The 26,554-nt window shown below is 42.6% G+C and overlaps 1 protein-coding gene across 1 annotated transcript in view; it reads left to right on the top strand.

Annotated features, from left to right (window-relative positions):
- Positions 1 to 8,401: 8,401 nt before the first annotated feature.
- Positions 8,402 to 26,554, top strand: part of PSMA6 (proteasome 20S subunit alpha 6) — a 28,127-nt gene continuing 9,974 nt past the window's right edge. The window contains exon 1 of the mRNA XM_032242547.1: positions 8,402 to 8,663. Coding sequence (XP_032098438.1) covers positions 8,588 to 8,663 — 76 coding nt within the window. The 5' untranslated portion in view covers positions 8,402 to 8,587. The remainder of the gene's footprint in view (positions 8,664 to 26,554) is intronic.

Raw genomic sequence — 26,554 nt, 5'->3', positions numbered from 1 at the left:
AAATTAGTGACTGAAAATATTGGTATGCCGGGCGCGGTGGCTCAAGCCTGTAATCCCAGCACTTTGGGAGGCCAAGGCAGGTGGATCACGAGGTCAAGAGATCAAGACCATCCTGGTCAACATGGTGAAACCCCGTCTCTACTAAAAATACAAAACATTAGCTGGGCACAGTGGCGCGTGCCTGTAATCCCAGCTACCCAGGAGGTTGAGGCAGGAGAATTGCCTGAACCCAGGAGGCGGAGGTTGCAGTGAGCTGAGATCGCGCCATTGCACTCCAGCCTGGGTAACAAGAGTGAAACTCCGTCTCAAAAAAAAAAAAAGAAAGAAAATATTGGTAAAAATGATCAGAAACCTCATTCATTTGCATTTTCTCTCTGCCTCTCTCCTATACCCTCAAGAGAATTTGGTTCCTTCTGAGCACCACAGATGACTTAATTTTGTGGTAAGAACATAGGAATTAGAGTAAGCCAATTAGGAAACCTCAAGGAAGAGGAAGTGTCTCTAGGCTAAAGGGAAGGCTGTTGAGTCTTATTTCCTCTCTGCTCTTGACTCACTTTCTTAGTGACTGGCCAATCTCTGCACCTCCCTTTCCCCACACTCAGGGAGCTTGGGGGGCGGGAATAGAGTGATTAAAGTCTAAAGTTCATAAAGATCCCAAGATATAGGGAGAGACCATGAAATAATTGATCTTGTAGTCCCATCCCCCATCAACATTCATGCACGCATGGTGCATATGTGTGTGACGAGATAGGTAAGAATTAGCTGCTTTCCAAATTCCAGAGTGCGTTTCACTTCTGAATGATAGCAGTGTGCAGTGCAGGCACATGCAGTACCAATTTCGTAAGGATAGAACAAAGCAAAATAGCCGACAATTCAGGCCTTATTCATCAGTGCGCCCCCCTCCTTTTACAAAGAAGCTGAGTTCCAGTCTGATAGTAAGTGGTTTAATTTCACTGTAGTGGACTCTATGCCTTTTAAAGTGGGTAGAGCATACTTACCTGTTTGAGAGAAGAGGAAACTGAGATCATGGTCACCAACTAGTCTGTGGCAAGGCTCAGATTCAAACCCAATGCTGCTGACACTCAGAGCAGAACCTGGCCATTTTCCAAGTTCTGGGTGTGACCGTTCCCTTCTCCCACCCTTCCTCATCTTATTTTTCACTGGAACATTTGCTGTTCTCTCAAGCTATGAAGGGCTTCCTGTGTTAAGTTGCCTAAGGGGAAGCCTTGTGTTAAAAACCACCAACGGTTAAGCCCAAGCCAGCTGGGGGCGTCCATTGTTTCTTCCAGTATTGTGGGGAGACCCATGAGAATTCTCAGTGTTTTTCAAAGTTCTTGGCTTCCAGAAACAAGAAGCTGAGCATTGGGTTTTCATTTAAGGCAGCGCTTGGAAAAAGCAAGAAAAACATCAAAAGTTATAAAAGGATAGCACTGAAGTTATTATAGCTAAAAAACAAGGGTGAACTGAAAAGCTAAAGGTTTTGGCTCTATAGAGGGGTTCATGCACAGTTGTATTTAAATGTCCTTTAGGTTGAAGTGATACAAGTTTATTCCCCCTCAAACCAAAAGACAGCATTTATTTTGAGGAATAGCTGAGAGAATCCAGGCACAGAACTACATTGACTGGTTAGGAAGGGGATGGCACAGAAGGGAAATAATGATAGCTGTGTGACTGCTATGTTGTTGAACACTGTATTGCATTCACCATTGGTACCAGAGGGTAAAAGAACCACACTAGATGTTACAAGGCGGCAGAGGAGTGTTGCTTTATTGGAATCTGGGGTTTGAAGGGCTTTGAAGGGTTTCAAGGGGTTTGAAAGGCTTATGAGAAGCATAATCTTATGTAAGTCACAGAAGTCACACCCCATTCCACATTTGGTGCCCCATTTGGCCCTCTCCTTTACCCATAAATTATAGAACTAGAGTAGAGAAAGTACTCTTTTCTCCTTCAGCACTCATCCAGAATGACTGAAGTCCTAGGTAGCCAACCATAGCTACTGGGGTGCAGGAAGAACTGCAGGACGTAAGAAAGATAAAAAAGGGAAAGACACAGAGCCAGGTTCTTGTCCTCCAGGAGGAAGCTCTGGATTAGTGAAAATCAGGCCAGAGAGCTAGGCAGAGTCCTGTGTCCCTTTCTTTACCCAGAACTGCTACATCCCTACTTCTGTCCTTGCCACAGCTGTTCTTTGCGGTTAACATCAGGAAATCCCAACTCCCCTAAGATGCTGTATTGCAAGTGGCCAACTCACAGGGCACTGTGTTTCAACACCTGCTAATATCACATAGAAACACAGATAGGCTTCATTTTTCTATTCCCTGGCTCACTGAAACTGCCTGCAGAGCATCTTGAGCTAAGGGCTACATTCTCATCTTGCCTTTAAACACCATGTGATTCAGCATGTCTGTAGTCTCTGGGAATCTACACTGCCACTTTCTACCTTTGCCTTGTGGGTAACCCCTACCTTCCACCTACCTCCACCCCCAGGGGAGAATGTGGGCTTTGCCAAACAGAGGCCCCCAGGAGATTTTCCAAGACTCACGAGATGTCAAGTCATCTCTAAATTTTTTCAAAAAACCAGAAAGTCATTTCAAAAAGTCTAACTTGATGGCCCCACAGAGAGGAAGATCAAACTTTCCACACAGACATGGCAAGTCTACCACCCAGGCTTGTGTTAGAGCAGGAGTATTAGTACCCAGACATTGCTGAAAGCTCCCTGACCCAGGGGAAAGTCCAGCTGAGTGAGCAGTTTAGCTGTTGCCTGGAGCCCGATGGCACATATTCATGAAGATGGCTTCCAGGGGATTTCCCTTTGCAATGGAATTGGCAAAGATTTTGTCTTTCTGAAAGATTTCCCAGAGGAATTAATTTGCCTATGTGGAAAAATCTCAAATTCTAATACAAAATCTCTGACCTTTTAGGGTTTTGAGATTTGGATCTTGCAATTTACTGACAAATCTTTTTGAATAAAGAAAATTACACATGATAGAAAACCCAAACAGTGAAAATGTGTATTCAAGAAATGATCTAAGTGCTTACCTCAGGCTAGGCACTGTTTGGTATTGAGGATACACTGGTGAACAAAACAGATGTGGTTAGTTGGGCACGGTGGCTCCCACCTGTAATCCCAGCATTCTGGGAGCCCAAGATAGGCGAATCACTTGAGGCCAGGAGTTCAAGACCAGACTGGCCAATATGGCAAAACTGTCTTGACTAAAAATTTAAAAATTAGCCAGGTATGGTGGTACACGCCTGTAATTCCAGCTCCTCAGGAGGCTGAGGCACGAGAATCACCTGAACCCAGGAGGCAGAAGTTGCAATGAGCCAAGATTGCACCACTGCACTCCAGCCTAGGTGACAGAGCAAGACTCTGTCTCAAAAAATAAACCAAAAACAACAACAACAACAAAACATGTGGCTACTGCCCTCAAGAAGCCTGATTTTTAATCCTAGCTTTCAATGTATGTTTGTGTTGAAAAGTTGATTCCTTCCAAGAAGTATCCTTAAGAGTATTAAAATATGTATACCATCCAAAATCCTATGCCCAATTTAAATACCTCAAGAGAGGATCAAGATTTGTTTGAATGTGTGAAATAATTCTCATAGACTGCAGGATGCGTGATATGTGTGATTGAAATACCCTATCACAGGCCAGGCATGCTGGCTCACACCTGTAATCCCATCACTTTGGGAGGCCAAGGCGGGAGGATTGCTTAAACTAAGCTTGTCCAACCCACCACCTGGTTTTTTTTTTTTTTTTTTAGCTCATCAGTTATCATTAGTGTTAATGTAGTTTATGTGTGGCCCAAGACAATTCTTCTTCCAATGTGGCCCCAGGAAGCCAAAAGATTAGACACTCCTGGCTTAAGACCAGGAGTTTGATACCAACCCAGGCAACTACAAGACAGTGGACATCCAGAGTCATGTCTACATGGGAAACAAAATATTGTAGGAAAACATCTCTCAGTTATTCCCTTTATTTCTACAACTTTCAGTTCAATTTAACAGTCTTTTTTTTTTTTTTAGAGACAGGGTCTCACTCTGTCACCAATGCTGGAATGCAGTGGTGCAATTGTAGCTCCCTGTAGCCTCAAACTCATGGGCTCAAGTGATCTTCCAGCCTCAGACTCCCAAGCAGCTAGGACTATAGGGTTACAACACTATGCCCTGAGAATTTTTTTAAACTTTCCATCGAGATGTGGTCTTATTTTGTTGTCTAGACTGGTCTGGAACTCCTGTGATAGGATATTTCAAATCACACATATAATGCACCTTGCAGTCTATGACAATTATTTCACACATTGCTTCAAGCAATCCTCCCACCTTGGCCTCCCAAAGTTTTGGGATTACAGGTATGAGCCACCACACCCAGTCAACAGTTTTATTTTTGGCGTTTTGTTTTTTTTTTTTTTGAGAATCTCACTCTGTCACTGAGGCTGGAGTGCAGTGGTGCCACCACTGCGACCCTCACCTCCTAGGATCAAGCAATTCTCCTGCCTCAGCCTGCTTAGTAATTGGGATTACAGGTTTGCACCATCACACCCAACTAATTTTTGTACTGTTTTTAGTAGAGACAGGGTTTCACCATATTGGCCAGGCTGGTCTTGAATTCCTGATCTCAAGTGATCTGCCCACCTCAGCCTCCCAAAGTGCTGGGATTATAGGCATGAACCATGGCACCCAGCCCACAACTCTTTAAGTATATAATTGCCAATATTTGACTTACAAACATGGCCATTTCATTTGGGTCAAGCTAATAAAAGATTCTAATTACATGCACTAAACATATAGGGGAGAAAGAGACAGATAGCAGATTTGGTCTTCTTATAAGAGGAGATGGGAATGGGATAGTCCTTACAGAAAAGAGAAAGACATGGGAGAGTTTGAGGTATGATCAGGCAGTGCTGCTCAGAGCAGTGCCATGGAACTCATCTCATCTCTTCCCTCTCAAGTTCTGGAATAGAAACAAGAGGATGAAGTGGAAGAGAAGGTTGAAAAGATAGGTAGAGGTCAACTTCTAGACAGCTTTAACACTAACCTAAAACTTAGATTTTATTCAGAGGATAAACCTGAAAAATATGGTGTAAAACCCAAACAGATGTAGACAGAGAAGTAACCCAATGCTCTAAAAAAAAAAAAAAAAAAAAAAAGATGGATCACTAAGAGGAGACTGTATTGTGCCAGAGTAAATTGTAAAAGGGGTCTAAATTTGGACTGTGGAATAGGAATGAAGAGTAGGCAGGAGAGTCATTCCATAGGAATAATTGACAGCATTCAGTAACTGACCAAATGGGAACGCAATAATAATAACCACCATTTGATGAATGCTTTTTATGTGCTAGGTACTCTGTTTGGTACTTACCTTCCTTCTCTCATTTAATACCGCAGCCCCTATAAAGTGGATCTTACTCTCCAAATTTAACAGATAGGGGAATCTAGACTTAGGAAGTCTGCATAAACTCACATAATCTAGTAACTGTCAAAAATTGAATTTAAATTCAGGTTTAAATAGAAAAGGGTGAACTCCTAACTCCCAGGTCATAAGGGATTCATTCATTCAACTAATATTTATTGAGCACTTAATATATGCTGGGCATTATTCAAGTTGCCTGAGCTGTATCAGTAAGCAAAACAAAAATCCTTGCCATCACAGAGGTTAAATTGAGGGTGGGAATGAGGGCCAATAAACAGTGAACAAATTTATGAATTTTGTTTGAGACAGGAGTCTCACTCTATCACCCAGACTGCCATGCAGTGGCATGATCTCAGCTCACTGCAACCTCCACCTCTCAGGCTTAAGCGATTCTCCTGCCTCAGGTGCACACCACTACCGCCTGGCTAATTTTTGTATTTTTAGTAGAGACAGGGTTTCACCATGTTGGCCAGGCTGGTCTTTAACTCCTGACCTCAAATGATCCGCCCTCCTCGGCCTCCCAAAGTGCTAGGATTACAGTTGTGAGCCACCATGCCCAGTCTAAATTTATGAATTATATAGCAGAAAGAAAAAAGATACTCAGGAGGCTAAGGCCAAAGGATCCCTTGAGGCCAGGAGTTTGAGGCCACCCTGGACAATACAGTGAGTCCTAGTCTCTAAAAAAAATGTTTTTAAACTAGGCAGGAGTGTTGCTGCAGTCCCAGCTACTTGGGAGGCTGAGGCCAGAGGATCCCTTGAGGCCAGGAGTTTGAGGCCGCCCTGGACAATACAGTGAGACCTAGTCTTTAAAAAAAATGTTTTTAAACTAGCTAGGAGTGTTGCTGCAGTCCTAGCTACTTGGGAGGCTGAGGCCAGAGGATCACTTGAGCACAGGAGTTCAAGGCTGCAGTGATCATGCCACTGTACTCCAGTCTGGGTGACAGAGCAACATTCCATTTCCTTTAAAAAAAAAAAAAAAGGGCAGAATGACAAAGCAGGAACAAATTAAGACAGAGTGGGGAAGTGTTAAGGAATTAAGACTGCTGCAAAATTTGGCTCTAAACACTTGGAAAACATGGTACAAGGGGAAGGAATTGGCTTAAGAGGGAAGAGATAAGGAGTTCTCTTTTAAATAGGTTGGGTTTTTAGGTGCCATATGTCTCAATGTGGAAAATATCCCATTGGCAATTAGAGAAGATTCAGCTCCAGAGAAGGGTCCAGCTAGAGATCTAATTTGGGGGATACCAGCATAAGCCAGCTGTTGATGCTGTGGGACTAAGTTCACCCTCCTAACAGCCTTACCAAGAACTCTATGACTATGCAGGCAAACAATGGGAATTACAGTATACCAGGCTCTTTCAGAGTCCGAGAAAACAAAAGTCTTCAAAAGGTCAAGAGGAGTTGGTCCTGAGAGCAGGGACCTGAACCAGAAGCTAGGGAAAACTTTTATCAGTCCACTTGGGAGCTAGCCAGTGCTGGAAAGTACCCTTTGTGCCAGAGATGCTGTTTGTGTTTACTGTTTTCTTAACCATGTTTCAGTTTTGGATTTTTCAGGTTAATAAAATTGAAATTCATTTTTTAAAAAACACTCTTGAGAAACTGGAATTCTCTTATGAGGATCTTACAGTATTTTTCCTTTAAAATAGAAAGTGAGTTTAGGAAATACATTAAAGAGGTAAGAATCCCTACTTCAGTATGACAGCAGGCATTACGGTGCCTAAAACATTAGTGTATCTTGCCTTCCTTGTACACAAACCATCTTTATCTGGGGAGAAAAACAACTATCCTAACATTATGTTTTGCATTTTAAATTCATTAAACAGGAGTGTGCCTTGGGGAAAGTCAAAATAGGCACAAATTTGCGACCTCGCCAGCTTGGAATTACTCTCATTAATCCATGCAACACTCGCTGCCATAAGCCCCATCTCCTCAGTTCTAGTTCATTATTCATCAAGGCTGCTTAACCTCACTCCCCATTACCCGTATTTCAACCTCAGTTCCACTTTTTTTTTTTAGACAGATCTTCCTCTGTTACCCAGGCTAGAATACAGTGGCGTAATTATAGCTCACTGCAGCCTGATCTCCTGGGTTCAAGCCATCCTTCCACCTCAGTCCCCCAAGTAGCTGAGACTAATGGCGCGGGCCACGAGGCCCACCTAATTTTATTTTTTTGTAGAGATGGGGCCTTCCTACGTTGGCCAGGCTGGTGTTCCACTTTGAAGACTAAAAATTGGTCAGGCATGGTGGCACACGCCTGTAATCCCAGCACTTTGGGAAGCCAAGGCGGGTGGATCACTTGCAGTCAGGAGTTCGAGAGCGGCCTGACAAACATGGTGAAACTCCCTCTCTACTAAAAATACAAAATTAGCCGGGCATGGTGGCATATGCCTGTAATCCCAGCTACTCGGGAGGCTGAGGCAGGAGAATTGCTTGAACACGGGAGGCAGAAGTTGCAGTGAGCCGAGATTGCGCCCATTGCATCGCAGCCTGTGTCAAAAGAGAAATGCCTCTTCAAAAAAAAAAAAAAAAAAAGGCTAAAAATTGTCGGGGCTGCTGGCCAAAGGAACATCTTGCCTGGCTGTCAGAAAATAATGTTCTTTCCGGCGGCTCCTTGAACCCGCTCCCTTCGGTGCCTAAATTTAACGGCTGCAGCTGCCGCAGCTGCTGCAGCTGCAACCTATTTCCCCAGTAATAGAATGAAAGTGGCGGGTTAAAGTTAGGAAGAAAGCAAGCCAGCCGTCTAACCAGACACAGGATGCATGTCAGAGACTTGTAAATTACACGGTCTATTTAGGTCACATTGATAGGCAAATCACTATTTTGGGCCCCGAGGAAGCCTTTTCGTTCTTGCTATAGTCAATTTATTCTCCAGATGAAAGCCTCAAACCGCCACGACCCAACTTTCACCTCGTATTTTCAACCTGCTCAAGATGCAAACTTGGCGCAGGCGCACACCTTCCAAGTCCTCCCGCCCTCACCCTGCTACCCCCGTAGTGGGTGGGGCCTCAGAGCTCGGCGCTCAAAGTGGCTCCAGCGCCGTGAGTTTGGCGTGCAAGAGCGGAAGAAATGCGGCTGGTACCCCGGAAGCAGTCGCTGCAACTTCCGGGAGAGGCTTGTACGCCTGGTGCGGGAGCTGCGGGGCCCAGAGATTGTGTTTGAAGTGGCGGTTCTACCAACATGTCCCGTGGTTCCAGCGCCGGGTTTGACCGCCACATTACCATTTTTTCACCCGAGGGTCGGCTCTACCAAGTAGGTGAGTGAACCAGGTCCGCCTGTGGTTCACCTGAATTGCCCTGTCATGGTACGGCCCGGAGCTAACAGACGCGGCCCGAGTTTGGTCTGGGGCCGAAGCTGGGCCTGAGCTGGGAAGGGAGAATGGCTGACACTGGGTTGGGCTCTGTGGTGTTTGCAGCCCTGTCTTGACGCAGGGATCTGGGGACTGAAGGCCTGGCTCTCTGCAGGGCGAACGGCCGCACTGCCTAGACCCAATGGAAAAGAGTTCAGGAAGGTAGGGCTGACGCTGACTTGACGAGGCCCTTTCAGTTATTGCATTGTGTCCTGACCAGGTACAAGATCTGTTTCTAAAGGGTAATTGATTCCTTAACGTCTCAACTAAAATGCCTCCTCTCCGTTTTCCTTTGTTTGCAGCATGGACTTCGTTGTCCTGTGGTTAATTCCTCACAGGCATTCCGAGCCTGCTGTGTACCAGACACTTTGCTAGTCCTAGGAGATAAAAAGATGAATGAATGTCACACCCTCTTCCATGCTGAAGCTCACAGCTTATAAGAGAGTGACAGATACATTAAACCGATAAAAAAAAATGAAAAGTACCAATTTACAAGTATATGCACAGTTCAAGATATCTTTGGGAAACTGATAGAATGAGTGGCTCTCAATTCTAGAGCTGCTCTTCAAATTGGCATCCTCTTTTTAGCCGTATCTGTTTGAATGCTCTCATAGTTTAAATGCTGGTTCTGAGTTGTAGATGCGGTACCGTGTACTAGTTGCTTACTGAAGAACACCTGTACTGGAAAGAAACTATCAGTTAATTCGGTATAGTAATGTATTTTGTTGCGTTGAAATGGTGTCAAGGTTTAGGTTATGGTTATAAGCCAGACCCTTGACCTCTTGCCATAGAGAATTTAGTGTCAGGAGAGCTTGATTTACATCTGGTCCATGATAGTTTTATTTTATTTTATTTTATTGAGCTGGAGTCGCGCTCTGTCCTAGGCTAGAGTGCAGTGGTGCAATCTCCACTCACCGCAACCTCCACCTCCTGGGTTCAAGCGATTCTCCTGCCTCAGCCTTCCGAGTAGCTGGGATTACAGGCGCGGGCCAGCACGCCCGGCTAATTTTGTATCTTTAGTAGAGACAGAGTTTCACCATGTTGGCCAGGCTGGTCTCGAACTCCTGACCTCGTGATCCGTTGGCCTCGGCCTCCCAAAGTGCTGGGATTACAGGCGTAAGCCACTGGCGCCCGGCCATTGAATGAGTTTAGTAGCTCCGTTCTTGCACAATATTATAATCACCTGTGCTTGGAATCATAAGGAGAGACTTGGTCTGTAAATGAGCTTCTCTTCACCTGTAAATTTTAGAAATAGAGTTAAAGATAACTTGGAATTAAATTGCTCAGTGTATTACTGCATAGTGTATATAGTATAGCAAGAAACAGCATCATGTTGGATAATTCAGTAGCCGTTTAATTTGTATCCAATTGAAAAACATGATTAAAGACTGAACAAAGAGATAACTGTATCCTCAAAGAATTTTCATCTTTTTGTGTTTTATTCCTGAGTTTTAAATAATTTTCTTTTATTAGACTACTGCTTTCAGTGTTCTATTCGTGATTTTTAATATGTGAACAGGAGGTCATTCTGAGATCTACACTTTGCTTCTATATACTATATTGTGAAATCCATCCATAAAGTGTAATTGTTAATGGTTCCCAGATTTGGTGAGTAGAAAGGCTGAATACAGTGTCATTGTGATACTTTTTAAAGATTTGAAAGAGAACATCCATCTGAAAACAAGTTCATTATTTAGACAGAATGATTTTAATCTCTGAATAACACACTCTATTTGCTATTCAGGGCATTAATTAGACATTGTTAGGAAAAAGAAAGTGAAAGAATAGTTAGTATGAGAAAGCAGTATAGTGGTGAAGAGCTCAGGTCCTGGAGCCATACCTGGATTCAAATCTCTGCCCTGCTCCACACTAGCTGATCTGGGCACTTGCCAGGTATGTAACCTTAGCCTTAGTTTCTGTTTGCAAAATTGGGCTCGTAATAATTCTTCCTTAAATGGTTGTTTTGGGGAAATAAATAAGGCATTGTACGTAGACTGCTTAACGTGTTTCTGCCACATAGCAAATGTTCAGTAAATGTTACTAGATGCTTGTTGATTCTTTGGCTCATTTTTTTTTTTTTTTTTTTTGGTCTATTAGATTAGTAGCTCTGTGTGGAATATTTCCCTTTCTATGGGTCCCTTCATGTTTAGTTCTCCAGTAAAATATATACATAATGATAATATTCTAAATACTGTCTGTTTATAACTCCAAAGACAAAGCATGGAAGGATTATAGGATTCAAGTTGTTAACATTGACAGTAGGAAAATAATATTTTAAAAATGGGATGATGACGAGGGGAGATTAATGGGAGGTAAGTATGCTCCTCATCTTCCGTACTTAGGACTCAAAAGATAAACGTAATCTGAAGTTGATAGATCAAAAAATAGAGGTATATATATAAAGTTACAATGCTTGGCCAGGTGCAGTGGCTCACACCTGGAATCCTAGCACTTTGGAAGGCTGAGGCAGGCGGGTTACCTGAGGTCAGGAGTTGAAGACCAGCCTGACCAACATGGTGCAAACCCGTCTCACTAAAAAATACAAAAAATTAGCTCTGTGTGCTGGCGTGCCTGTAATCCCAGCTTCTCGGGAAGCTGAGGCACAAGGATTGCTTGAACACAGGAGGTAGAGGTTGCAGTGAGCCAGGACTGTGCCACTGTACTTCAGGCTGGGCGACAGAGCCAGACTCTGTCTAAAAATAAAAATAAAGTTATGCTAATCATAATTATAAACATAACTTATAATTATTAAGAACATATTATTGGCAGTTTGCTCCCAGGGAGTAGAGAGAAAGACTTTCCATTTTATACCTTTTAGTAACTATTGAAATAATTCTCTTAATGTACATATGCAAGTTGTATGTGTGTACATATATTCATGTGTTAAAAATTGTAGCTTTGAAATCTGTTTTTGGGAATTGCCCGTTGCTAGAGGGAGGACGTGGGTTGGGGGTCGGGGAATAGGACTGAGGCCCTAGTTGGCCAAATACAGCTTGGGTGCTTTTAGGACCTTCTCTTCTATTTGCTGATCCTTTGCTGAATAGGTCTGGCAAAGGAGAAGAGGGGTAGTTATTGGGATTTGCTTGCCAGGTGGATGTGAGCACTGCCTGGTTGCTGCAAAGAAGGAAGCATGCTGATAGGGAACTAGAAAGAAATGGACTGGTGGAGACATACTGGAAATTAAATGTAGAAGTGGCATTGTATAATGAAGCCAGAATTCCTGAGTTCAAGTCCTTGCTGCATACCAACTCTAAGAACTTTCTATCTGTAAAATAAAGATAATAACCACCTACCTTATAGGGCTTTGAGGATTTAATTAGTTAACAGATGTAAAGCACTTAGAACAGTGCCCAGTGTAGATAATAAGCACTCAATTAGTGGGGTTTTGTTTGTTTTCGTTTTTGAGACTGAGTCTCTCTCTGTCGCCCAGGCTAGAGTACAATAGTGTGATCTCGGCTCACTGCAACCTCCACCTCCTGGGTTCAAGTGATTCTGCTGCCTCAGCCTCCCAATAGCTGGGATTACAGGTGCACAACCACCACACCCGTCTAATTTTTGTATTTTTAGTGCAAATGGGGTTTCACCATGTTGGCCAAGTTGGTCTCAAACCCCTAACCTTGTGATCTGCCCACCTCAGCCTACCAAAGTGCTGGGATTACAGGCGTGAGCCAGCCCAGCTTTCAGTTAGTGTTTTCTGTAAGGGATGCTGTCAAGAAGAAACAAATGGCTGATGTAAATGAAATCAGAAATTTCACAAATGACTAAGAAGTACTTACTATTTGCCTCTTTTGCAGTTGAAAAAATATTCTTATTTTAATGCAGTATTTCTCAACCCAGGCTTCTCATGCCCTCCTTGAATCTGATTTGAAATTCAATGCATGTGTGTGCATGCATACACATACATACATGTGCATATATACATAAATACCTATATAACTAAAAAGTGATAGGATCAAATAGTGCTGTATTTTCTTTTCTTTTTTTTTTTTTTTTTTTTTTTTTTGAGACGGAGTTTCACTCATGTTACCCAGGCTGGAGTGCAATGGCGCGATCTCGGCTCACCACAACCTCCGCCTCCTGGGTTCAGGCAATTCTCCTGCCTCAGTCTCCTGAGTAGCTGGGATTACAGGCACGCACCACCATGCCCAACTAATTTTTTGTATTTTTAGTAGAGACGGGGTTTCACCATGTTGACCAGGATGGTCTCGATCTCTTGACCTCGTGATCCACCCGCCTCGGCCTCCCAAAGTGCTGGGATTACAGGCTTGAGCCACTGCGCCCGGCCTGTATTTTCAAACCTCATATTCTCCCTCCCTCTCCCCAGTGTTAAGATTTCTAATGACCCCACCCCTTTGAGGAATCACTGTTCTAAAGAGTAAAAGGTTAGGAGGCACTTAGTGAACCACACATCTCAATTATGTGGTCTACAAGTTTAGGGAAAAGCAAATAACAGTTTCAAAAAATCTTAACGAAAGTTTTTTTTGGTCACACAGCACTGAAATTGAATATGAATATGCTTTCCTTGCCCCAGTAGAACATCCCTTGTTTTTTAATAACTAAACTCAGAATATGTATCTCTCAATTCATTTTTATTTTTCAAGCCCATGTTTATATGGCAGAAAATCATATACCCCAAAACTCTACAGCATTCTAAACAAAATTGTGGGTGGGAAAAGTCTTGTGTTACAGTCCTAATAATTGGTAGGACCTCAGAATCGCCTGTAGATGCTTTGCAAAGCCTGATATGTGACATAAAGGGATATACATCTCTGCTGTTCTCACAGCCTGAGCTGTGCACACTATGAGCCATTGTCTTGCATTGTATCTTTGTCCTGAACATTTTGCTGCCGTTCCTTTTATGTTTAGCCCCTGTATCCTACTTTCTTTCTTTTTTTTTTTTTTTTGATGGAGTCTTGCCCTGTTGCCAGGCTGGAGTGCAGTGGTGCTATCTCAGCTCACTGCAACCACTGCCTCCCAGGTTCAAGCAATTCTCCTGCCTCAGCCTCCCAAGTAGCTGGGATTACAGGCACGCACCACCACACCCAGCTAATTTTTGTATTTTTAGTAGAGACAGGTTTCACCATAGTGGCCAGGATGATCTCGATCTCTTGACCTCATGATCCACCTGCCTCGGCCTCCCAAAGTGCTGGGATTACAGGCATGCACCACCACGATCTTTAGCCCCTGTATTTTTCTAGTATTCTACAAATAAATCCTGGAAAAGTTGGGTAAGTGTTGGGGAAAGTTATAGGGAAGGAAACAAAGCGAATAAGATATTACTATGGAAAAGACATCTTTACATACAAAACAACTGTTTATAACATTTTGTTTGAGCAGCAGTTTACTCCTAACCTAATGGTGTGTTGGATTGAATCATGAAACTGCTGGGCTTTGGCTATTTTTTAACCTGTAAAACTGGCAGTTTCATGTGTTTTAACCTAATACTTAGTTATTTTACTATGTATTCAAGATTTAGAAAATTTGGAGTTGGAGCAAGTGTAATGCATTATAATTTTTCCCATTTGAAAATGGAAAATGAGACCAGGCACAGTGGCTCACACCTGTAATCCCAGCACTTGGGGAGGCCGAGGCAGGTGGATCACCTTAGGTTAGGAATTCGAGACCAGCCTGGCCAACATGGTGAAACCCCGGCTCTACTAAAAAATACAAAAATTAGCTGGGCATGGTGGTGTGCATCCAGATACTAGGGAGGCTGAAAAATTAGCTGGGCGTGATGCTAGTCCCGGATACTAGGGAGGTTGAGGCAGGAGAATTGCTTGAGCCCGAGAGGCAGAGGTTGCAGGGAGCCAAGATCGCACCACTGCACTCCAGACTAGGAGACAGAGCGAGACTCAAAAACAGATTACTCAGTTTTGTAAGTTTCCAAAATTTTAGCCCAAACCAAAATCTTTGGTGATGTAAATAGTGTTTAAGTACTGTTGCCAACGTTTGAATCCTGACTTTAAAAAATAAATATCTCTTGGCAAGTACTAGAGCCCAAAAAAAGAAAAAATAAGTAAGTAAATATCCTTTTAAAATGTTGCCCATAACTATTCTTTTTATCCTTCTTTCTTTATTATTATTTTTTGGAGACAGAGTTTCAGATTAATGTGATTCTCCTGCCTCAGCCTCCCAAGTAGCTGGGATTACAGGCACCCACCACCATGCCCGGCTAATTTTTGTATTTTTAGTGGAGACAGAGTTTCACCATGTTGACCAGGCTGGTCTCAAACTCCTGACCTCAAGTGATCTGCCTACCTCAGCCTCCCAAAGTGCTGGGATTATAGGCATGGGCCACCAAGTCCATCTGTTTATTTTTTGAGACAGGGTCTCATTTTGCCATCCAGGCTAGAATGCACTGGTGTGTTCATAGCTCATTGTAGCCTTGAACTCTTGGGCTCAAGAAATTCTCCTCCTTCAGCCTCTCAAGTAGCTGGGACTACAGATGCACATCACCATGCTCAGCTAGCTTTTTATTTTTATTTTTAGTAGAGATGGCATCTTGCTGTTTGCCCAGGTCGTGAACTCCTGGGCCCAAGTGATCCTCCTGCCTCTACTTCCCAAAGTGCTGGCATTACAAGTGTGAGCGATAGCACCCAACCTCTTTTTTTTTAGTTGGCATTCATGTGCTATAAGTTGTCCATCTTTGCTCTCAACTGTGATACTACTTTTTACCTTGCCAGTGTTTCTTTAAAGGATACTCTTTAGGTGTTGAGTTGTCTCTAGATTCTTTGCCCTGGCAGTTTCCATTTTCTGGGAATTGTTATAAAACATTTCATGGTGATAGTGTTAAAATGGGGATTCATTGGCCAGGCACAGTGGCTCATGCCTGTAATCCCAACACTTTGGGAAGCCGAGGTGGGCAGATCACTTGAGGTCAGGAGTTTGAGACCAGTCTGGCCAACATGGTGAAACTCCATCTCTACTAAAAATAAAAAATAAAAATTAGCTGGGCATAGTAATGCACACCTATAATCCCAGCTACTTGGGAGGCTGAGGCAGGAGAATTGCTTGACTCCAGGAGGCTTGAACCTGGAGGCTGCAGTGAGCCAAGATTGCGCCACTGCCACACAGCGAGACTCTGTCTCAAAAAAAAAAAAAAAAAAAGGATTCATTTATACAAGCCTTTATTGAAATTATAGTGCAGCTTGGTGACTAGTAAAATAATAGTACAAAAAAGGTACTATGGAAAGTGACTGACTGCCTGGGAGAGTTGGGAAGGGCTTCTCAGAGATTAATTGGCCCAGGTGAAGGTTAGGTAAGGAAATTTGGGGAATCAGTGCATGTATCAGTCAGTGTGGATGGAGTATAGACAGTAACAACTGGAAGAGTAAATCATAGCAATATTTTGAAGGGGCTTGAGTACCGTGCTAGAGTTTGGACTTTGTTCCATGGGTTTTGGACAGAGCTAGCAGGGATCTTTAAGAATGGCAAGGTAATTAAGTAACATAATGGAATAGTTGAGTGTAGAAATGGGATTAGGAAGGGACTGATGGTTCACACCTGGAATCCCAACACTTTGGGAGGTTAAGGCAGGAGGATCGCCTGAGCCCAGGAGTTTGAGACTAGCCTGGACAAAATAACAAGACCTTGTCTCTGCAGAGTATATAAAATGAAGTTAGCCAGGTGTAGTAGTGCACACCTGTTGTCCCATGTACTCTGGAGGCTAAGGTAGGATGATTGCTTGAGCAGAGAAGTTTCAGATTACAGTGAGCTATGATCACACCACTGCACTCCAGCCTGGACAACACAGCAAGACCTTATCTCAGAAAAGAAAATAAAACGGGGACTGGTGGCAGGAAGAACAATTAGAAGAGGTTTGTTCAGTATCAGTAATTCATATAAACCCTAACGAATGAATTAAGGTAATAAGTGAGAAAGGGTGGAGGAGTCCCTTGAGCTTATTTTTCAAATTTTTATTATAAAAATCTTTAGACAAATAGAATAGTACAGTGACCTTCATGTATCCATCACACAGCTTCATCTGATGTCAATATTTTGTCTGTCTTGTTTTCTCCATTTCCCATGTACTTTCCCCTCTCTTCTAGAGTATGTTAAAGCATATCTTAGGTATAAGAATGGACATTTTTTTGGAAGGGGCAGGGGGTTAGAGTCAAGGGCAATAACCCAGGTTTGTAGCTTCAGAAACTAGTGATTAGTAATACAATTAATTATGAGCTAAGGACTGTAAGAAAAGAAGCAGGCTTATAAAGAGGATGAGATTATTTTTAGACATGTCTGTGGCTAATAGGCATAGGTATTTGAAGAAGTAGTCATTTGTAATTATAAGGCCGGAGCTAGAGATGACATATTAGTAGTGATTATCTAGGTTATAGCTGAATCCATTGTATAGGGTAAAGTCATCCAGGGATGGGGAAAAATCATAGAACTCTGGGAAATACAAGTATTTCAGGAGCTGGCTGAAGAGATGAAAGCAGTGAAGAAGATTGAGAAGGGAAGTTCAGAGAAGTAGGAGAGGAATGATATTCTTAACTAAGACATTTAAATTTGGCCAGGCGCAGCGGCTCACGCCTGTCTTCCCAGCACTTTGGGCAGCCAAGACAGGCAGATCACTTGAGGTCAGGAGTTCTAGACCAGCCTGGCCAACATAGTGGAACTCCATCTCTACTAAAAATACAAAAAAAGTAATCTCACCTACTTGAGGGGCTGAGGCAGGAGAATCGCTTGAACCCAGGAGGCAGAGGTTGCAGCAAGCCAAGATCACGCCCCTACACTCCAGCCTGGGTGACAGAGTGAGACTCTGTCTAAAAAAAAAAAAAGAAACAACTTTACAGTCCAGTTGCTCAGTTACACTAGCCACATTTTATGTGCTCAATAGCCACATATAACTAATGGCTATTATATTGGACATTGCAAATATAGAACATTGCCAGTGGCCAGGCACAGTGGCTCATGCTTGTAATCCCAGAACTTGGGAAGGCTTAGGCAGGCAAATCATGAGGTCAGGAGTTAGAGACCAGCCTGGCCAATATGGTGAAACCCCATCTCACTAAAAATACGAAAAATAGCCAGCTGTGGTGGCACTCGCCCATAGTCCCAGCTACTCGGGAGGCTGAGGCAAAAGAATTGCTTGAACCCAGGAGGCGGAGGTTGCAGTGAGCCTACGTTGTGCCACTGTACTCCAGCCTGGGCGACAGACACCATCTCAAAAAAAAAAAAAGAACATTGCCAGCATCACAGAAATTTCTGTTGGACAGCACTGGTCTGTATAAACAGCAAGCGCTCCCTTAATAAATCCTGGCAAATTGACAGGTGCATTCTCTATTAAGAAGCATTTTTTATATGTAAAATATTTTTTATTTTGTGGGACAAAAGTTTATGTGGTAGGGAAGATATGCTTATCTTTTGTGGCTTTTACCTTTTGCTTTATTTAAGCAATAAGCATGTATTCATTTATTTAGTTCAGGGATGACGAACACACATGCTTACACAGACCAGATAAGCAATGCCAGTGAGTGAAACAGTCTGGGTAAGAGATAACGGGAAATTGTGGGACCTGTAGAAAACTGCAAAACACCTGCTCAGCTTAGGTGATTTTTTTCTCTGTAGCCAGTTGCTGTGTGGGATTGAGGATGAAGTGTTACCATAATTTTTTTTCCCTAGGAACAACTTAATCACATCTGTAAAGACCCTCTGCCTGCTTTTGCCATACAAGGTAACATTCACAGATTCCAGGGACTAGGACATAGATATCTTTTGGGGATGCATTTACCAGCCTACCAGAGGGTTAATGATTTTATTGGCTCAGAGAACCAATTTTTGACTTTGCCGGCTTTTCTCTTGTTTTCTGTTACTATTTCATTGATTTCTGGCCATGTTGTCCAGGTTGGTCGCAAACTTTTGGACTCAACTAATCTCCCCATTCAGCCTCCCAAGATGCTAGGATTACAGGCATGAGTCACCACACACAGCCAGAATCACTACAAATTGAGTGGCATTTAAACAACACACATTTATTATCTCATAGTTTATGGTTTTCTTTTGTTGCCAGCAGTATTCTACACATAACAACTAGGTCAAGGTGATTGATAATTTGGTTCCGTTCATGTAATTTTTTTTTTTCTTTTCATTTCTAACATTTGCTGAGTGACAGTGTTAAAATCTTCATGTAGGACTGGCCGTCTCTCTTTGTAAGTTTATCAATTTTGAAGCTCTCTTATAAGGTGCATATGTATTTATGTCTTGATGAATTGATTCTTTTACCATTATGAAATGTCTGTCTTTATCTCTGATAATATTTTGACTTAAAGTCTACTTTGATATTAATATAGCCACTCCAGCTTCCTTATGCCTAACTGTTTACATGGTATGCTGCAGCTGTGTTTCATCCCTTTATCAGCATGTTTCTGATAGAATATAGTTGGATCTTGCCTTTTCTTTTTGTTTTTGTTTGTTTTTTTTTTTTTGAGAGAGTCTCACTCTGCCACCCAGACTGGAGTGCAGTGGCCTGATCCCAGCTTACTGCAACCTCCACCTCTCAGGTTCAAGCAGTTCTCCTGCCTCAGCCTCCCAAGTAGCTGCGATTACAAGCATGCGTGACCAGGACCAGCTAATTTTTGTATTTTAAGTAGAGACAGAGTTTCACCATTTTGGCCAAGATGGTCTCAAACTCCTGACTTCAGGATCCTCCCGCCTCGGCCTCCCAAAGTGCTGGGATTACAGGTGTGAGCCAACATGCCTGGTGGTGGGTCTTGCTTTTTTATCCATTCTAACAATGTATGCCTTTAATTGGAATATTTGGTGCTTTAACATTCAACACAGTTGTTGACATGCTTAGATTTAAGTTTACTGTTTTATTATTTGCTTCTCTTTTGTTTGCTTGTTTGTTTCTCTGTACCTCCTTTCCCACCTTCTTTTGGATTGAGTAGTTTTTTGAATTTCGTTTTAATCTATAAATTATTTGGTTACTACTTTTTTTTTGGTGGGCTGTTTTTTTTTTTGTGGTTGCTCTAAAGATTATAATATACATACTTCTTTCAGTCTTAGAGTTAATATTTATCACTTCGCTTAAAATGTACAAAGCTCAGCTGGGCACAGTGGCTCCCGCCTGTAATCCCAGCACTTTGGGGGGCAGATCACCTGAGGTCAGGAGTTCGAGACCAACCTGGCCAACATGGTAAAACTTCATCTCTACTAAAAATACAAAAAATTAGCTGGGCATGGTGGTGGGCACATGTAATCCCAGCTACTCAGGAGGCTGAGGCAGGAGAATTACTTGAACTCAGGAGGCAGAGGTCACAGTGAGCTGAGATCACACCATTGCACTGCAGCCTGGGCAACAAGAGCAAACCTTGGTCTCAAAAAAAAAAAAAAAAAATTGTACAGGCCAAGTGCAGTGGCTCATGCCTATAATCCCGGCATTTTGTGAGGCCGAGACAGGAAGATCACCTGAGGTCAGGAGTTCTAGACCAAGGAGTTCCTAACCAACATGGAGAAACCCTGTCTCTACTAAAAATACAAAATAAGCTGGGTGTGGTGGTGTGTGCCTATAATCTCAGCTACTCAGGAGGCTGAGGCAGGAGAATCACTTGAACCTGGGAGGCAGAGGTTGCAGTGAGCTGAGATTGCACCATTGCACTCCAGCCTGGGCAACAAGAGTAAAACTCTGTCTCAAAAAAAAAAAAAAAAAAAGTGCAAAGCTTGAAACCTTATTTACTCCCTTTACCTTCCATAAAGTATCTGCATATTTTAGAAACTCCACAAGTGTTAACAACTTTTCCTTTAAACAGTCATGTATTTTTAAAGAAGGGAATAAAATAATCTGTTGTGTTTGCTCAGATATTTAGCATTTCTGATGTTACTCATTTTTTAAGATCAGAATTTTTTTCTAGTATCATTTTCCTTCAGTCTGAAGAGCTTTCTTTAGCATTTCTTGTTGGCCATCTGAAAGTGTCTTTATTTTACTTACCTTCATTCTTGAAGGATATTTTTGTTGTGTGTATTCTGAATTGGCAGGTTTTTCTTTTCCCCCTTTAAGGATGTTATTCCACTGTCTTAAGATGAAGTCAGCGGCCATTTATACAGTTCTCTTGTAGGAATTTGTTTTTCTCTGTTTTCAAAATTCTTTCTATTTTTGATTTTCAGACATTGGACCATAATAAGTATATATATGATTTTCTTTATTTTCATTCTGCTTGGAGTTTTCTGAGTTTCTTGAATCTGAAGTTTTTTTGTCTTTTGCCATATTTTGAACATTTTTAGCCATTATTTCTTCAGATTTTGTTTCCCCATTCTTTGCTCTCCATAGAGAACTCCAGTTACACATATCTTTCACAATTTGATGTAGACCCCAGGTTTTTTTTTTTTCCAACTATTTTTTCTGCCTTTTTAAGATTGGATCAAATTTGATGCATTTTATTTTTTATTTTTTATTTTTATTGAGACAAAGTCTTGCTCTGTCTCCCAGGCTGGAGTGCAGTGGCATGCTCTTGGCTCACTGCAACCTCCACCTCCCAGGTTCAAGCGATTCTCTCGCCTCAGCCTCCCGAGTATCTGGGATTACAGGTGCACACCACCACACCCCACTAATTTTTTGTATTTTTAGCAGAGATGGGGTTTCATTATGTTGGTCAGGCTGATCTTGAAATCCTTTCCTTGTGATCCGCCCGCCTTGGCCTCCCAAAGTGCTGGAATTACAGGCGTGAACTACCATGCCCAGCCGGCATTTTCATATTCACTCACTCTTTCCTTTATCCACCTCCATTGTGCAGTTAGGTGAATTTTTAAATTTCATGTACTGTATTTTTTAGTTCTACAATTTCCATTTGCTTCTTTCATTTTTTCTTTGCTGAGATTTCCTATCATTTTTCATTTTGAGAACATTTTCTATTATGTCATCGAACATAGTTATAATAGCTGTTTTTAAATCTTTGTCTGCTAATACAACAACATCTGGGTCATTTCAGGATTGTTCTTTTTGAGAATTAAACACACATTCCTGGTTTTTATTGTTTGGTTTTGGTTTTTTAGTTTGCCTTGATTTGTTTTCATTTTTGGTATATTGAGAATTCTGGATTGTATTCTGGACATATTGTGAATGTTATTTTATGAAGACTCTGGATTTTGTTTTACTTCTCCAAAGAGTATTGACTTGTTTTGTTCTAGTAGGCAATTAATTGCGTTATTCTCAAGCTACAAAGTCTGTCTCATGGGTGGCATCTTAAATCTCACTCTCTTTTATCCTTAACTAGGCCTCTTGGAGTCTGCCGTGTGTGTGTTATGTTACGGAATCTGCCAGAGATTTGGGTAGCATTTATATCATAGAAGTTGGGACTCTCACTTTCTAGTGCTCTTCCTTTCTCTCCCTCATTTTCTAGCAGCTATTGTTACCCCAAACTGTTCTCTAGTTCCTCATGCCAAAAAGACTGAGTTTTCTGTGGGAGTTCAGCCTTGACTGCTCTCAGGTAGGAACCACAAAAATGGGAAACTCAACCCACACTGTTGCGTTCTTCCAACGGTTGACCTCCCCTCTAAAATCTGACTTTGTCGTGTCTTTAGGTAGTTGTTTTGTTCAGATTTAGTAGTTTTTATTTGTGGAGGGCCAATCTGATAGAAGCTTTATTAGCCATATCAGGATCAGAACCAAGAAGCAGTTTGAAAGTTGTACAGTTGGGCCTCCGTATCTATGGGATACGGTTTTCAACCAGCTATAGATCATAAATAGGGAAAAAATTGCATCTGTACTGAACATATACAGATGTTATATTATACTGTTTAGTGAATAATGACAAAAACAACTATTTAGCATTTACATTGTATTAGCTAGTGTAGTGTAAGCTAGAGATAATTTCTTTTTTTTCTCTTTTTCTTTTTTTTAGGCGGAGTCTTGCTCTGTCACCCAGGCTGGAGTGCAATGGTGCGATCTCGTTTCACTGCAATCTCTGCTTCCCAGGTTCAAGCGATTTTCCTGCCTTAGCCTCCAGAGTAGCTGGGATTACAGGCACCTGCCACCATGCCCAGCTAATTTTTGTATTTTTAGTAGAGACAGGGTTTCACCATGTTGGCCAGGCTGGTCGTGAGCTCCCAACTTCAGGTGATCTACCCACCTCAGCCTCCCAAAGTGCTGGGATTACAAGCGTGAGCCACTGCACCTGGCCAAGCTAGGGATAATTTCAAGTATACAGGAGGATATACATAGGCAATGTGCAAATACTGTGCTATTTTATATCAGAGACTTGAGTATCTGTGGATTTTGGTATTCATGGGATGTCCTAGAACCAATCCCCACAGATACTGAAGCACCAGCCATATTTTAGAAGTTATTTTTAGTGTAATGGGATGGTAAATTTTTGCTAATTAACCAATTAAATTGGGGGCTGTGGCTCATACCTGCAGTCCCAGCTATTCCAGAAGCCAAGGCAGGAGGATCATTTGAGGCCAAGAGTTTGAGACCAACCTGAGCAATGTAGTGAGACCCCGTCTCTAAAAATTTCTTAATTAGCTAGGTATGGTGGTACCCACCTGGAGTTCCAGCTACTCAGGAGGCTGAAGTGGAAGGGTCTGAACCAGAAGTTTAAGGCTGCAGTGAGCTATGATTGTGCCACTGTACTCAGCCTCGGTAACAGAGCAAGATGCTGTCTCATAATAATAATAATAATAATAGGGCCAGGTGTGGTGGCTCATGCCTATAATCCCAACACTTTGGGAGGCCAGGCAGGCAGATCACGAGGTCAGGAGTTTGAGACCAGCCTGACCAACATGGTGAAACCCCATCTCTACTAAAAATACAAAAATTAACCAGGCGTGGAGGTGAGTGCCTGTAATACCAGCCACTCAGGAGGCTGAAGCAGGAGAATCGCTTGAATCCAGGAGGCAGAGGTTGCAGTGAGCCAAGATTGCGCCACTGCACTCCAGTCTGAACAACAGAGTTAGACTCCATCTCAAAAATAATAATAATAAAACCAGTTAAATCCAAGTCATATTTGAGGATTTCTTTTTTTTTTTTTTTCATATTGAAACAGGATCTTGCTCTGTTGCCCAGGCTGGAGTGCAGTGGTGTGAGCACACGGCTCACTGCAGCCTTGACTTTCCTGGGCTCAAGCAATACTCCTGCCTCAGCCTCCCAAGGAACTGGGACCTTAGGTGTGCACTGCCATGCCTAGTTAACATTTTTTTATAGATGGTCTCACCATGTTGCCCAGGGTGGCCTCAGACTCTGGGCTCAAGCAGTGTTCCCGCCTTGGCTTCCCAAATTGCTAGGATTACACCCACCTAAGGATTTCCTTTAAGGTGATTTTTCTAGAATCATTTTTGCTCTTTTGTTCTCTCTTAAATATTTAGCCATTTAGAAATATTTGATTTTTTTACAGTTTTTTTTTTGAGACGGAGTCTCGCTCTGTCACCCAGGCTGGAGTGCAGTGGCGTGATCTCGGCTCACTGCAACGTCTGCCTCCCAAGTTCAAGCGATTCTCCTGCCTTAGCCTCCTGAGTAGCTGGAACTACAGGCATGTGCCACCACACCCAGCTAATTTTTTGTAATTTAGTAGAGATGGGGTTTCATCATATTGGTCAGTCTGGTCTCAAACTCCTGACCTCAGGTGATCTGCCCACCTTGGCCTCCCAAAGTGCTGGGATTACAGGTATGAGCCACTGCACTGGGTCAAAATTTTTCGTTTTAAAAAAATTTTTAGTAGAGACAAGGTCTCATTATATTGCCCAGGCTGGTCTCGAACTCCTGAGTTCAAGTGATCCTCCCATATCAGCATTCCAAACTGCTGAGATTACAGGCATGAGCCACTAGGCTGACTTCAGGTGGATCACCTGAAGTCAGGAGTTCCAGACCAGCCTGTCCAACATAGTGGAACCCTGTCTCTAATGAAAATACAAAAACTAGCTGGGTTTGGTGGCGGTCACCTGTAATCCCAGCTACTCAGGAGGCTGAGAATCATTTGAGCTCGGGAGGCAGAGGTTGCAGTGAACCGAGATCGTGCCACTGTACTCTAACCTGGGTGACAGAGCAAGACTTCATCTCTAAAATAAAAAAAAATAAAATAAAAATTTGAAATATATGGCATATAAATTGGTAATGTCATCTGTAATCTTACTGTCCAAAGACAATCATTATCAATTATATTACATGGTGCCAAAAGTAGTTTTTTTGTAAGCTACCATTTTGATCCTAGTGTTTTAACCAATGGAACGGATTGACAGCACCTTGAAGTGCACAAGCTGAAGTTTGTTACAGATACAGTAATATGTTATAGGTAACATAAAAATTGTAAAAAGCGTGATCCAGAAAAATTCAACTTGGTAGACAAAAATCAGTGCAGGCTGGGCACGGAGTCTCAAACCTGTAATCCCAGCACTTTGGGAGGCCGAGGTGGGCAAATCACAAGGTCAGGAGATCAAGAGTATCCTGGTCAACATGGTGAAACCCCATCTCTACTAAAAATAAAAAACTTAGCTGGGCGTGGGGGTGTACACCTGTAATCCCAGCTACTCAGGAGGCTGAGGCAGGAGAATTGCTTGAACCCTAGAGGCAGAGGTTGCAGTGAGCCAAGATTGCATCACTGTACTCTAGCCTGAGCAACAGAGCAAGACTCCGTCTTAAAAAAAAATCAGTGCAAAATAATCAAACAGCAATTAAAACTGCATGTGGTCAAATTAGTTACTGACCAAAAGTTAACAGAAGTATTAAGTCTAGAAAAAATTTAGAGAAGCTAACTTTGACCTGGGAAAACCAGACTTAGAAATAGTGGCCAGAAAAAACTTATTAAATGATAAAACATCATGATAAAGATTTAGTATGATCAAAATTAAATTTAAACTTTATTGGGGCTGGGAGTGTGGTATCTCACACCTGTAATTCTAGCACTTTGAGAGGCTGAGGCAGGCAGATCACCTGAGGTCAGGAGTTCAAGACTAGCCTGGCTAACATGGTAAAACCCCGTCTCTACTAAAAATAAAAAAAATAGCCAGGCTCGGTGGTGCACGCCTGTAATCCCAGCTAATTGGGAGCCTGAGGCAGGAGAATAGCATTAACCTGGCAGGCATAGGTTGTAGTGAGCCGAGATCGTGCCACTGTACTCCAGCCTTGGTGACAGAGTGAGACTTTGTCTTTTTAAAATTATTATTATTTAGAGCTAATGGAAATCAAAGACTTTGTCTTTTTTTTTTTTTTTTTTTTTTTGAGAAGGAGTTTCGCTCTTGTTACCCATGCTGGAGTGCAATGGCGCGATCTCGGCTCACCGCAACCTCCGCCTCCCGGGTTCAGGCAATTCTCCTGCCTCAGCCTCCTGAGTAGCTGGGATTACAGGCACGCGCCACCATGCCCAGCTAATTTTTTGTATTTTTAGTAGAGACGGGGTTTCACCATGTTGACCAGGATGGTCTCGATCTCTTGACCTCGTGATCCACCCGCCTCGGCCTCCCAAAGTGCTGGGATTACAGGCTTGAGCCACCGCGCCCGGCTCAAAGACTTTGTCTTTAAAAAAACAAACAAATTGGCTGGGTGCGGTGGCTCACGCCTGTAATCCTAGCACTTTGGGAGGCCGAGGTGGGTGGATCACCTGAGGTCAGGAGTTCAAGACCAGCTTGGGGCCGGGCGCGGTGGCTCACGCTTGTAATCCCAGCACTTTGGGAGGCCGAGGCGGGTGGATCACGAGGTCAAGAGATCGAGACCATCCTGGTCAACATGGTGAAACCCCGTCTCTACTAAAAATACAAAACATTAGCTGGGCATGGTGGTGCGTGCCTGTAATCCCAGCTACTCAGGAGGCTGAGGCAGGAGAATTGCCTGAACCCAGGAGGCAGAGGTTGCGGTGAGCCGAGATCACACC

The sequence above is a fragment of the Sapajus apella genome, unplaced genomic scaffold, assembly GCF_009761245.1.
Source record: "Sapajus apella isolate SASKATOON/1434 unplaced genomic scaffold, GSC_monkey_1.0 scaffold50, whole genome shotgun sequence".
NCBI lineage: Eukaryota > Metazoa > Chordata > Mammalia > Primates > Cebidae > Sapajus > Sapajus apella.
This window is presented reverse-complemented; position numbering and strand designations above follow the sequence as displayed.